Source organism: Bidens hawaiensis, unplaced genomic scaffold (assembly GCF_021521415.1).
Source record: "Bidens hawaiensis isolate Kalapana, Puna unplaced genomic scaffold, B.hawaiensis_p1.1 tig00009039_1, whole genome shotgun sequence".
Lineage (NCBI taxonomy): Eukaryota > Viridiplantae > Streptophyta > Magnoliopsida > Asterales > Asteraceae > Bidens > Bidens hawaiensis.
Window position 1 is genome coordinate 890,279 of NW_027491661.1, and position 13,472 is coordinate 903,750.

At 44.1% G+C, this 13,472-nt stretch overlaps 1 protein-coding gene across 2 annotated transcripts; it reads left to right on the forward strand.

Moving 5' to 3' along the window:
- The first annotated feature begins 1,078 nt into the window (after positions 1-1,078).
- Positions 1,079-4,247, forward strand: LOC143530827 (phosphoinositide phospholipase C 6-like). Of its 2 annotated transcripts, none has more exons than XM_077026258.1 (9): positions 1,079-1,415; positions 2,124-2,320; positions 2,395-2,530; positions 2,680-2,811; positions 2,886-3,166; positions 3,234-3,351; positions 3,463-3,615; positions 3,707-3,793; positions 3,885-4,247. In XM_077026258.1, exons 1-9 carry the CDS (start codon positions 1,095-1,097, stop codon positions 4,176-4,178), a joined length of 1,719 nt encoding a protein of 572 aa, XP_076882373.1. In that variant the 5' UTR covers positions 1,079-1,094; the 3' UTR covers positions 4,179-4,247. The 2 variants fall into 2 exon arrangements, with proteins under 2 accessions (XP_076882373.1, XP_076882374.1); XM_077026259.1 differs by having other exon boundaries at positions 2,889-3,166.
- Positions 4,248-13,472: the final 9,225 nt, after the last annotated feature.

Sequence of the window (13,472 nt, forward strand, 5' to 3'; positions counted from 1 at the left end):
TTAATAATGGGTGTTTTTGTTCATTCCCTTAAGGAATGAAAATGACCCAATAATAATAATAATAATAAATAATTGTTATTATTATTATTATATTATAATTATTGTTATATTGTCAATATTATTATAGTATATTATTATTATTATTAATATCATTATTGATTTGTATATTATAATATAACTATTATTATATTAGAATTATTATATTTAAATTTGGTGAGCTAACATTTCACAACGTGCATGCGTGATTCTACGTTTTTACGATTATTTTTATTTGATTAAATAATCTCGTTGTAACGCGCAGGCTTTAAAAATTAGTAAATAATAATAATAAATATTATCAGTTTATTATTAGTAGTAAATATTATTATTATTATTATTAACAATAATAATATTTACTAATAATAATAAAGTGAAGAATCATTTCATTCCTACATGATAATCAAACATGATAATGGAATGCAATGAACAATTTCATTCCTTTTTACATTCCATTACCATGTATTTCATTCTCTTATTCAATTTATTGCTCTATGCCAACCAACCCTAAAGAACCTTACATTGAAGCACACGGGCTAATAGGGACCATCCTTCACTGTAATAATGCTATATATCATGCATACTTGATACTACATTAACTACACTAGCTTAACTCATCTTGTCTAACACTACTTTGGCCCAACAGCCTTCTAACATGCTTCATCGAACCCAAGCACTCCTGGATTTGGGCTTACACACTTTGCTCATGGGCTGATGTTCAAAAGAATACTACTTCTAACTTCTAAGTTCTAATCCATTTATTGGCTTATTATCGGCTGAGAAGTCACAGTCGCTCCCAAGTTGTCGGTAAATCATACATTGCAAAATTTCAAAAATAAAAAGTCAACTTCTTTAAATACATTATTTTAAACACCCTCCGACCCACCTCCCATTGTCGTCTCCTGAACGTGAGGAACAAACTCGATATTTTTTTTTTAATAAAATTTGCTTTCACATTTTCAATAAAAGTCAACCATGATATATAAATTTATAAATGCATCATGGCACATATAATTTATAAAACCGTGAAAAAAACAATAACAACAAGAACAAGAACAATGATGAAGGAGGGTTATCAATACTACAAGATGTTCGGGTTTAACCGGAAGTTTAAGATCACTGAACTTAAGCCACTGCCAGACGTGATCGATGCATTCAGTTTGTGCACCAATAGGGAGTCCCAGACGTTGCCCGATCACTTTCGACAGTTCTTGGTCGAGTTTCAAGGAGAAGAAGGGGTCACAGTTGATCATGCTAGGGTAATCATGGAGCAGGTGTTGCATCATATCCGACCAAACTTTAATCTATGTTGTTTTACTCTTGACGATTTCTTCAAATACTTGTTTTTCGATCACTTCAACGCGCCCATCAGATCCGAGGTTTGTTAAAAATTCAAATAGTTAGTTGTTGTTTATATTGTTCAAGTAATTGACCAATTTCAGATCTCTATAAGGTTTTTATTAGTTCACTGTGGTTGCCAATTTTGACTTTTGAGGAGTTACAAATTAAGCCTGAATCTTGTCTTGCACTGTGATTGGATAATATTTTAAGTAATTTTAGAATGGACAGGTAAGTGGTAAATGGTAAGGCCTCATGAAATGCACATTTTTCATGTCCCCTGCTACAAGGACCATTGCAATTTACGAAATTAGTAATATTATCCGTGAACGTATTGAGAAATATAATAGAGATGTAAAGATTGTAAATACCGGTACTGTACTTCAAGTAGGTGATGGTATTGCTCGTATTCATGGTCTTGATGAAGTAATGGCGGGTGAATTAGTAGAATTTCAAGAAGGTACAATAGGTATTGCTCTTAATTTGTAATCAACTAATGGTTTTCTTTGTGAAGATAAATGACCTACTTAACTCAGCGGTTAGAGTATTGCTTTCATACGGCGGGAGTCATTGGTTCAAATCCAATAGTAGGTAAAGTTTATAAACTTTAAGGGGTTATTTTTATTATTATTATTAATTTTTTTTTTTGGATATAAAATCCAAGTTTTTGTAAGAAAATTGTAGAGTTTAGACCCTCTAGTTGTAGTAAGTATAGAAAGAAAAAGTCATGGCGTCGCGTATATTTTCAGGGACACCATGACATGGCTGCACCGTTGCAACATTATTTCATATATACAGGCCATAACTCGTACCTCACAGGAAATCAACTCAATAGTGATTGTAGTGAAGTGCCGATTATAAAAGCTCTTCATAAGGGTGTGAGGGTAATTGAACTCGACTTGTGGCCAAACAGTTCAAAAGACGGAATTGATGTTCTTCATGGGCGGTAAGCCTTATAACTTATCTTTGACACTATTTATGAAAGTTTAGTTTAGTGATTGAAAATCTAGATGGCATTAGGACTATGACAACTCCCGTAACACTTGAAAAATGTTTGAAGTCGATTAAAGAGCACGCTTTTGTGAATTCTCCATATCCGGTGATTATCACTTTAGAAGATCATCTTACACCAAATCTTCAAGCTAAAGTTGCAGAGGTTAGCGTTTAGCCTTCTTGTTTATTTGAATTCTATACTCTATACTGCAAAAAAAAGGATGCAATTCATATAGTAGCTTTGCTATGAGTGAGATTATACTGGGTATGTTTGTTTATTTGATTTCTAAATGCAACCGCTATGGCTTTTAGATGGTCATAGAAATATTTGGAGATATGCTTTACTGCCCAAAAGACGGAGATCAAGACGAATTCGCTTCACCCGAAGAATTAAAGCATCGTATTCTTCTTTCAACAAAACCACCAAAAGAAAACCTTGAAAGGGTGAGCTAATTAGCCTTTTAAAGTTCAATTTACCATTTTATAAAAGTATTATTTTTTTATTTGGTTTTTAATAGCAGGCTAATAGTAGCATGGATGGTAATATGTCCAACTTAAATCATGATTTGTCACAATTTTTTCACATTGAGTTTGAGGATGAAAACGAAGATGATGCAAGTGAGAATCCCGAACAGAAAACACCTCCCGAGTACAAACAACTCATTGGAATTCATGCTGCTAAAGCAAGTAAGGAATTAAAGGAGGCGTTAACAGTTGATTCAGGAAAAGCGAAGCGTCTTAGTTTGAGTGAACAAACTCTTGAAAAAGCCGCTTCTCTTTGTGGAACTGATTTGGTTAGGTAATTAACCATAAAGTTTCATAACATAATTGTTACATTTTTTGTATAACAAGTATGTTTTCTTTAGGTTCACTCAAAAAAATATTCTTAGGGTGTACCCGAAGGGTACACGCGTTACCTCGACAAATTTCAAACCACTTCTTGCATGGATGCATGGTGCTCAGATGGTGGCTTCCAATATGCAGGTGAGTTTTAAAGTTGAAACAACTTTGTATAAAGTAAGCGACGTTTGGCCTATATACCCGTTTGACATGTTATTAAAAAAGAACATGAATAACCGGTTTCAATATAAGCAGGGGTACGGAAAATCGCTTTGGATGATGCATGGAATGTTCCGATCCAATGGAGGGTGTGGTTATGTTAAAAAGCCTGATTTTCTAATGACCAAGGGTCCAAATAATGAGGTGTTTGATCCACAAGTAACATCATATGTGAAGAAAACTTTAAAGGTAAGTAAAACTTGTCTTGAGGGGGTGTTTAATTAGTTTCATTTAATAATGAAACCTTGGATAAATTTTATAATTCAACCTGATTTTTCAGGTGAAAGTATACGCGGGTGATGGGTGGCGTATGGATTTTAGTCAGACTCATTTTGATAAATACTCACCACCAGATTTCTACACAAAGGTTAGTTATAGATCCAACTATGACCAACTAATAGAAACTTTTGCATATGCAAATTGATAAGTAGTTTGTTTAACGTCGAATTGACCAACAGATGTATATGGTTGGAGTCCCGGTGGATGTTATCAAGAAGAAAACCCGAGTGATTAAAGATGATTGGATACCCGTATGGGATGAAGAATTTACATTCCCACTGACGGTCCCTGAGCTAGCTTTATTGAAAATCGTTGTGCGAGAACATGATGTATCTGAGAAGGATGATTTTGCGGGTCAAACATGCTTGCCTGTGTCTGAGTTGAAAACCGGAATTCGAGCTGTTCCATTGCATAACAAAAAAGGAGAGAAATTTGAATCTGTAAAGCTTCTTATGCGGTTTGTTTTCGAGTAAACTAATCACGGTAACTACTTGATTAATATCAATTGAGCTCTTTAGATCTTATTGCAGCTAGACTGGTAACCATGAAACAAGACTTGTAAAAACTGTTGTAAAGAATCTATTCTATCTATGAAACAAAGTACGTCTTGCGGTGGGGGTGGTAATACTTGATACGTGAGAAGAAAATAATCTGGTCTTGGACAGTTATATCTAATCTGCTTAAAATCATGTCATATTCAGGTTGATCTGTTTAATACGCATGTTTAATTAAACAGGTTGACCCATTACAGTTACATGTCAACCCGACTAACGCATTTACAACTTGTCAACCCGTATGACTTGTTTAGATAAATGCGCTAATCTAAGGTTACATGTTTAAATTTTGTCTAGTATATAGGTGGAGTAGGGTGTGTGTCAATCTTTTCCATTAAAGAAATTAAAAGTTTCATTGTAGAATTTATTTTTATGGTCGTGACTTTTACTTATATTTCTCTAATTATAAATAGGCAAGATCCAAGGGGTTTCACATGTGAATCATGATTATCAATATCAAGGTGAACATGCAATGAAGAGGTAGGTCTCAGCAGAGCCCAGTTGGACCCGCAAGACTCACCTTGAAAAGGGACGTCTGCGCAGTTGAACCCGCAAGACTCCTTAACTGACGTCTGCGCGGTTGAACCCGCAAGACTTAACTAAAGGGACGTCTGCGCAGAGACCAACTGGATCCGCAGGACCCACCATGCTCAGAGACGTGACGTCCTTACGCGCAGTACGCAAGCTGTTCCCGTAGGAAAAGCCTCCCAATGGTGTACTCTGCCTGTTCCCGCAGCTGCGGATACAAGCCATCAGGGAAGGCTACCTGCGCAGCAAAGCTACACGCACAAGGCACTTAGCTCTCATAATAATTCAGTAATGTCACCTGAAGAAGGAATGAGCAAAGCCGGGAACTCTCCCGCACAAAGCCGGGAGAACTCCCGGCCAAATGAGCCAGTCCGTACGATACTAGGATCTTTTGTACTGTACCTGACGAGGTATGGACAAAAGATCTGACCAAGGATACGACAGCTCACTGACAACAGTATGACGAGCAGCACGCTCTTGTACTGTATGTCACTATTAGCCGCTGCCTACTCACCAACCTGTCGGAGGACGTGCATAGCCTGCAGTTGGTGGAACAGGAATAGTACACAGCCGGCCTGGTCACTATCAGCCGCTGCCTACCCACCAACTACCAGCATGGCATGTGCGTAGCCCACAGTTGGCAGAACAGGAACACTATTCAGCCGGCTGTACCTTCTTGGAAACCTACCTTCGGCTATAAATACTCCAACACCTTGGAATGGTATGATCATCTGATATCCTATCATCTTGTATCTTATCTTATATCATATACCTGATATCTGCTCTAGTCATTCTCTTAATATACACTTATATTCAAGAGCAATCTAGTCTGATTCTCACGCCGGAGGGTGGTCACAAGGAGGTACCCCCCCCCCTTCTCAGTGACGAGCTCACGGTGTCTGTTTTGCAGGTTATCAGAAGAACCATCTTTGCCGGGTCTAACCCCTCGTGGGAAACATCTATTTAACCCCCAGATTATCCGTAATCTGCCCGGGGTCACTTAGTGTTTCTTCATTGGCGCCATCCGTGCATAAAAGCTAGAACTTAATTCTTTTCAGTTTTTTCAAACTTCTGGAAAGATGGTTAAAGGTACTCCGGTCCCAAAACCAACGAGTGACCAAGAAGCCCCGGTAACCACAACCCCAGCTACTGGGGGGAATACCGGCGACTATACAGTTTTTACGAACACTACCCCAGTTACCCGAGCTGGGGCAAGTGCAGTAAATAATCTTTCACTGGGTTTCACCGATACCCAGTTAGAGAGACAACGAACGAGGCTCCCCCGCCAAACACTCGATGAAGTTAAAGCGTGGGCGGAAGCACGTCAAAAAGAATTCCAAGCCGAGTTGGATGAACGCTTACGTTCACTCCAACAGCCTGAGGAATTCGGAGAGTACTTGGACGATGATTCGGAGGAATCCGATAGTGACGCAAACCCTCGTCGTAGGGCGAAAGGGAAGCGTAAGGAAACACACTCCCAACAGAGAAGGCATTTTGGAGAAACCTTCAAACCAAAAAACGCGGGTGGAAACCCACGTGACTTCTCCAAAACATTTACACCAACTGCTGCAAAGGCGGGAACGTCCAAATTTGCAAGGGACATTGCGGAAGCAATCGCCCCGAAAAGTGCCAAACAGATGTCCAACATCGGCACTTACGACGGTATATCTGATCCAGACGATCATTTGAACAGGTTCATAGCGGGGGCAACCGTCAGTAGTTGGACGGAACCTACGTGGTGTTACATGTTCCAAATGACGCTTGTTGGGGCAGCTAGAGCGTGGTTCGATCGTCTACCGGTCCACCACATCTACGATTGGGCAGACTTCCAGCAGAAGTTTAGCCAACACTTCAGCCAACAAAGAAAGTATACCGAAGAGCAATGGACAATCCTCAATTGCATTCGAGAAGAAGATGAATCTTTGCCAGACTTCATCACTCGCTTCAACTCAAAGAAGCTAAGTCTGGGTAATATTAGCGAAGATCTTGTTCACGCTGCTTTTATCCAGGGCGCGAACGACCCAGAGCTCATCCGCACCTTAACGGGTAAAGATGGCATGCCATCCACATGGGATGCCATCATGACAGCAGCTAAACGCTTTGCGGAAACGGAGAAGCAATTGGGTAGAGATCTTCCCCAGAGCACAAACCTCTACACCCAGAAAACAAGAGAAGACAACGTCCTTACCGCCCGACTAAACAAAAAGCGAAAGCTAGGCATTTGACAGTCAAGGGTAAACTTTGACACCTCATCCGGCTTGCAACATCGGTTAGGCGGAAGGGATAACGTACACTCGAACCAGAACAGATGGACGCCACTCACTAAAAGCGTCACCGAGATATTCGCCACTGAGAAGCTCCCATGGCCAAAGGCTCCAATAATCCGACATCGTCACAATGCTGATCGGAGCAAATACTGTGACTTTCACAGGACAAAAGGCCACAACACTGAAGAATGCACAGACGTGAAGGACATCGTCGAAGCATTTGTCAGAGATGGGACGCTCGCGCACCTCGTGGCGTAACGAACGCTGAGCAGGCTGATGCGTGTAAAACCCCAGTTGGGGAAAACACGAATAAAATTGCAGCTTCAATGTTGGAGACTACATACTGCGTAAACAACGAGATCCCGAACCAGGTGCATATCGGCTCGATGGCACTCCCATCCCAACAACATGTAAGGGAGCTCAAGTACACAGTTTGCATGTAGATCAATTCCAAACTTGTAAAGAAAAGGCCCAAAGCCACTTCTAATGGAAATGATTCTCCTTAAAACATTGATGCTGATAATCTTACATTTATACTTATGAACTTTCCACACTAATATGCCGGTCTTCACCGCATACATAAGTGTAAAGTCGTTGCTTGTGGAAAGCGGCAAAACCCGCATAAACACAAAACGGCAAACCTTCACGCAGGTCAGTCATAGGTAAAGTTTGGTGATCCCACTAAATGAAAGTGCCGGTCCTAACCGCACAATCATGATAGAAGAAACCGAACTAACCTATTGACAACCACGCGTCGAACGGTTAACCTATTCAAAACACTTAGAAAATTTCAAAGGAAAAGATGAGGAAAACTTCCACGCAGATCAGATATAGGTAAAGCTTAGCCATCCTACTAAGTGCAAGTGACGGTCTTATCCGCACAATCACGAAAGAGGACGCAAAACTTTAACTTATTATCTGCCACGTTGAAAAGTTAACTTATCTAAGTACTAAAGAAATTGCTAAGTTAAATCAAAATATGCGTAAAATAAACAAGGCAAGGAATTGGCAAATAATCTTTATTCCATCGAAATTCAAATATTACAGATTGCTGGGTACATACCCGCATACAAAAGAAGCTATACAAAAATAAAAATCTACTCTAATGGTGGAAAGGGATCTTCATGATCAAGCTTCAGGACCACTTCCACTTGGACCCGCACCATCAGTAGAGCGTGGCGGTTCAAGGAAAGCTTTAAGGATAGCTAGCCCATCATCAGCAACAGCAACTTCGTTCACCTTCTCCACCACCGGATGCGGGAACGCGGCATACTGATTCACTGCTTGGTCATATACAGCTTCAGTATCAACGTCATATAAAGGGAAGTTGGAAGGCGGGATGCCTTTCTCAACGAACCCTAGACCAAGCAGGAAGCCGGCATTTTCCCCATCCTCATGAGAAGCGTTGAGGGCTGCGCTCATGGCATCATCGTATGATGTGTCCGTGAAGACTCGATGCACAACCTACAAGAAAAAATACAAGTATCAAAACCTTTTCTATTTACAAAGAAAAGCGTACAGATATTATGAAATTACGCATACCTGAGACAACGCTTCTCGAAGAAGCCATTCCTTGGCAACCAGAGCCTCCTGGAGGGCGGCTTGAGCTTGGTTACGGGCGCGTCCGGCTTCACTTTTATTAAGGTTGGCAAGCAACACTTCTTTTGCAGCAGCCTCTTCAACGCCCTTTAGCTTCCGCTCAGTGTGGTCAAGCACGCCCCTCTGGTCCAAGATCTCTTGGAGCTTCTTGGCGTCTTCCATAGCCAAGGCATCATGAGCCTGCTGGAGCCTCTCTAGCTTGGCTTTAAGCTCCTCGTTCTCAATGCGTAGAGGCTCAGCAACAGCTTCAGCCTTGGTGGCCCTCTCAGTTGCGTTCCGTGCTGTTTCCTAGCCAGCCGAAGCTGTTCGTTAACAGCTTGGGCAGCCTTGGAACGGGCCTCGAGACGGGCCTGAACTTCAACTTCAATGGCCTTGAAGGCCTTCTCCTTTTCCGCAGCCACTGCGGTAAGCCTTTTGTTCTCCTCCCGGACAGCCCGCGCCTGAGCTACTTTTTGGATACGAGCTGCTTTTAACTTGTCGTTTTCACGACAAAGCAGCTCGACGCGCGGCTGCATCCGGGCCAGGAGAATCCGAAGCTCATTGGTTAGCCTACCCTCCTGGTAGCTAGCCATTGCTTCCCCCAACACACCACTGGGAGCTGCGTGACGAGCCCACTCCACGCACTCCACAGGCGTGCGAAGGGTTGTTCCTCGGCGGATGTTCCATCGTGGAACATACACTTCATTGGAATCCGACACTGCAAAAGCAAAAAGCAGTTAGGAAAAGATGATAAAAATATATATATATATATATATATATATATAAAATAAAGGCCAAAATAACCCTACGCACCTGTAGGGTCGACGACAAGCCTGTAGCGCCAAACCCATCACCTGAACCTAACGGATATCCATCCAAAACGTCAGGCAGATGGGAAGGAGACAGAGTTTGGCGAGAAGCCCCAAACATACCTGAAGGATCGGCCGTAGTTGCCGACGATGGAGGAGGCATGGTGGAGGCCGCCGCGGTAGAAACCAACGGAGGTGAACTCACCGGAGGGGAACTCACAACCGTGGTCGCCGCTGCGGAAGAGCCCGCAGAAATAGTCACCGCCGGCTCAGTGAAAGAATCAGTAAATATGGCACTAACAGCCGGCGGCGATGTCATCACAGTTGGAACAGTTGGCTCAACCGGGTGAGCAACTGAACCAACTGAAGCAGGCGCAGACGCCTGGGTCATCGCCTCAGGTAGGTTGACCAAACCTACCGTCATGGGTCCGGAGGCGCTCCTCCCCGCTCCACCCTGGAATGTGGTAGCATCCACGCCTGTACAAAGAAGATATAAGTATAATGGCGGAAAGATATGAAGTTAAAAGTAAAGGAAGTTTGTACTTACGGGTTTTCTTGAGCCTAAAAGTGCGAACAGGCGGGGACGAACCCGATGGAGCCGGCCTCTTCACGCCGCTCACCGTCGTCGTCTTGGGCTGCTCGGAGGTGACAGTCGTCTCAGCCTCCGGAGCAGTGGTCTTATCACCACCAGGGTTCCCCGCCACCTCCTCGCTTTCGGTCTCTGAATCAGACCGATGCACCGGATCGGCAGTGGAGGCAACCTTCGCCTTCCCCTTCCCGCCGGATGCCTTCTTTTTCCGCACCAACGGAGGACCATCTGTGGATTCCTCATCAGAAGATGACAAGATTAGAGGAATTCCAGCAGAGGTTTCAGCATTGAGAGGTCGAGGGTTGAATAACTCCTTACCTGGCCGCGTGGCGCTCAGAATAGGGTGGCCTGGCGGGTAGACCTCCACAAACCGATCCCTCGTTTGCTCCAAGATGGCAACTCGTTCTCATCGAGAGCACGAGTACCCATCCGGGCGGGACCATCACTCTCCCGCGGCTGCAGGAGAGACTGCAAGTCGTTTCCCTCTGAAATAAAAAGAAGAAACAGTTAGAAGAAAAACCTATATCAACAAAGAAGACAGAGCATACCGTAAGGGACAGAGTTCAAACCGTATTCGAGGACGATAGGAATCTGGGACGCCTCCTTCCACACCCGGCTCATCCCAAGCATCACCATCCCAGACTCCGCAAAGCGGTACACCGGAGTCTGGATCCGGGAGATCTTGGCGAACCACTCCGCCTCCTGGTGGTTAAGGGCGTGAAGGGCGGGGAGTGCTCTCCCATTCTTAAACGTCATCGCAAGGGGGACGACGCGAGCGGAGATAAAGAAAAACTCCCGCTTCCACGACCGAAGACTGCGCTCGGTAGCGCAGATTTTCAACCCCTTGATCCGATTGACCAAGGTGTACCACCCCTGGATACACCTCCAGGAGTAGAAGGTCATCAACCGATCTACGTGGGGCTCCACGCCCAGAATGAGGCACACCCACTCAAAGTGGCGGATCTTGGCGATCGCCATCGGGTATACCTCCGTCAAATACACACCGTGCCTCTCCAAGACACGGTATACAAACTTCGTCAATGGGAACCTGAGATTCCCATAAACGAAGAATGCAGCATACACCCCTATTTTGCCCTTGGGGGCATCGTACACCGTCTGGTGTGGCCCCGGAAACTCAGGCTCGAACGACTCGAGCATGAACTTCCGGACGATGTTCTGAAAAAGCTCGGCCGGAAGAGCACACTGGCACTCGCCAGCAGTGCTCTTGTCGTCCTTTTCGGACGTCGACGTCGGGTTCTCGACGAACAACTCCGACTCCTCGGCACTGGCCTCAAAATCACGGGTAGAAGACATGTTTCGGATGTACAGAAAAACGATTTCAGAAGAATGCTCGACGGAATAGTGAGTATTCGCTGGAAATCGTTTATAAGATGAAGAGAGAAGTGAAAGTGTGGATTACAAAGGACCATATCCCCCTTTATATACTCATCGCAATTAATGCGATGAATTTAATGCGGAAGAGAGAGAAATCGCAGGTGCAATGAAACTATGACACGTGGCAAAGAGCAGGCTGGCAACAACTGTAGAAAGGACGCGTGCCATTAATTTCACGGCCACGCGCCCGAAAAATCGCGCCCACGCGCCTGAAAAAGCGTCTGGAATGACCATGTACTGTCACGTCGCCATAACTTCCTGCACGTCCTGACACAGTCAGAAGAAACCGTCGGACGACGTTTCAACAGTTTGGACTGTTCTTATCCTTTCACCAACTCTTCGAATTTCAAAATTTCAAAAAGATTCAAAAGTAAGCGGGAAAATACCCCTTACCTTGGCAACCAAGAAACTATAAGACAGGTGCGAGTACAGTGTTAAGGCAAAACCCTTCACATACTTAGCAACTGCAGGGAATTGAAGCCAAGAACACCTCGGCAACCAAGTAACCATAAGACGGGTGCGAGTACAGTATCAAGGTAAAACCCTTCACATACTTAGCACCCGCAGGGAATTGAAGCCAGGAATACCTTGGAAGTAAAGTAACTATAAGACGAGTGCGGGTACAGTGTCAAGGCAAAACCCTTCACATACCCAGCACTCCGCAGGGAATTGATACCAAGAAGGATCTTCTAGGCAGTGCTTGCCGAAACGGGAATAACATCCCCGCATAGCGGGAACGTCGAGAACTAGATTGTTTGAACCTCCAAGATGGAATTGGTTGTTTAAACATAATTGATCACTATGTTCAAAACTACCAAAACCTCATGGAGAATCTACACAAGTGGAACTCAACGCTCCTGACTTGCGAGGAGGTTACAGACCTACCCGCATCACACCCAAAGATCAAGCAGGAAAGTCGGGAATTTCTGCACGTGACATTAGAACTTCCGCGGGAAGAATCCCCATGGAAAACCTTAAAACTAAAACCTTTTCAAAAACCCTTGTTCAAGTCCAAAAATTCACCTCACTTATTAACAATTCATGAGAAGAACATTGGACTGGGGGGGCTTGAAGAGGTAGGTCCCAGCAGAGCCCAGTTGGACCCGCAAGACTCACCTTGAAAAGGGACGTCTGCGCAGTTGAACCCGCAAGACTCCTTAACGGACGTCTGCGCGGTTGAACCCGCAAGACTTAACTAAAGGGACGTCTGCGCAGAGACCAACTGGATCCGCAGGACCCACCATGCTCAGAGACGTGACGTCCTTACGCGCAGTACGCAAGCTGTTCCCGTAGGAAAAGCCTCCCAATGGTGTACTCTGCCTGTTCCCGCAGCTGCGGATACAAGCCATCAGGGAAGGCTACCTGCGCAGCAAAGCTACACGCACAAGGCACTTAGCTCTCATAATAATTCAGTAATGTCACCTGAAGAAGGAATGAGCAAAGCCGGGAACTCTCCCGCACAAAGCCGGGAGAACTCCCGCCCAAATGAGCCAGTTCCGTACGATACTGTAGGATCTTTTGTACTGTACCTGACGAGGTATGGACAAAAGATCTGACCAAGGATACGACAGCTCACTGACAACAGTATGACGAGCAGCACGCTCTTGTACTGTATGTCACTATTAGCCGCTGCCTACTCACCAACCTGTCGGAGGACGTGCATAGCCTGCAGTTTGTGGAACAGGAATAGTACACAGCCGGCCTGGTCACTATCAGCCGCTGCCTACCCACCAACTACCAGCATGGTATGTGCGTAGCCCACAGTTGGCAGAACAGGAACACTATTCAGCCGGCTGTACCTTCTTAGAAACCTACCTTCGGCTATAAATACTCCAACACCTTGGAATGGTATGATCATCTGATATCATCTTGTATCTTATCTTATATCATATACCTGATATCTGCTCTAGTCATTCTCTTAATATACACTTATATTCAAGAGCAATCTAGTCTGATTCTCACGCCGGAGGGTGGTCACAAGGAGGTACCCCCCCCCCCCCCTTCTCAGTCACGAGCTCACGGTGTCTGTTTTGCAGGTTATCAGAAG

What these genes read in the sequence shown, in the direction of transcription:
- LOC143530827 (XM_077026258.1), top strand. Translation starts at nt 1,095, where the DNA reads ATGATGAAGGAGGGTTATCAATACTACAAGATGTTCGGGTTTAACCGG. An exon ending in CAAAAGAAAACCTTGAAAGG is followed by an intron (nt 2,812 to 2,885) that starts GTGAGCTAATTA and finishes GGTTTTTAATAG; the next exon opens with CAGGCTAATAGTAGCATGGA. An exon ending in TGGTGGCTTCCAATATGCAG is followed by an intron (nt 3,352 to 3,462) that starts GTGAGTTTTAAA and finishes CAATATAAGCAG; the next exon opens with GGGTACGGAAAATCGCTTTG.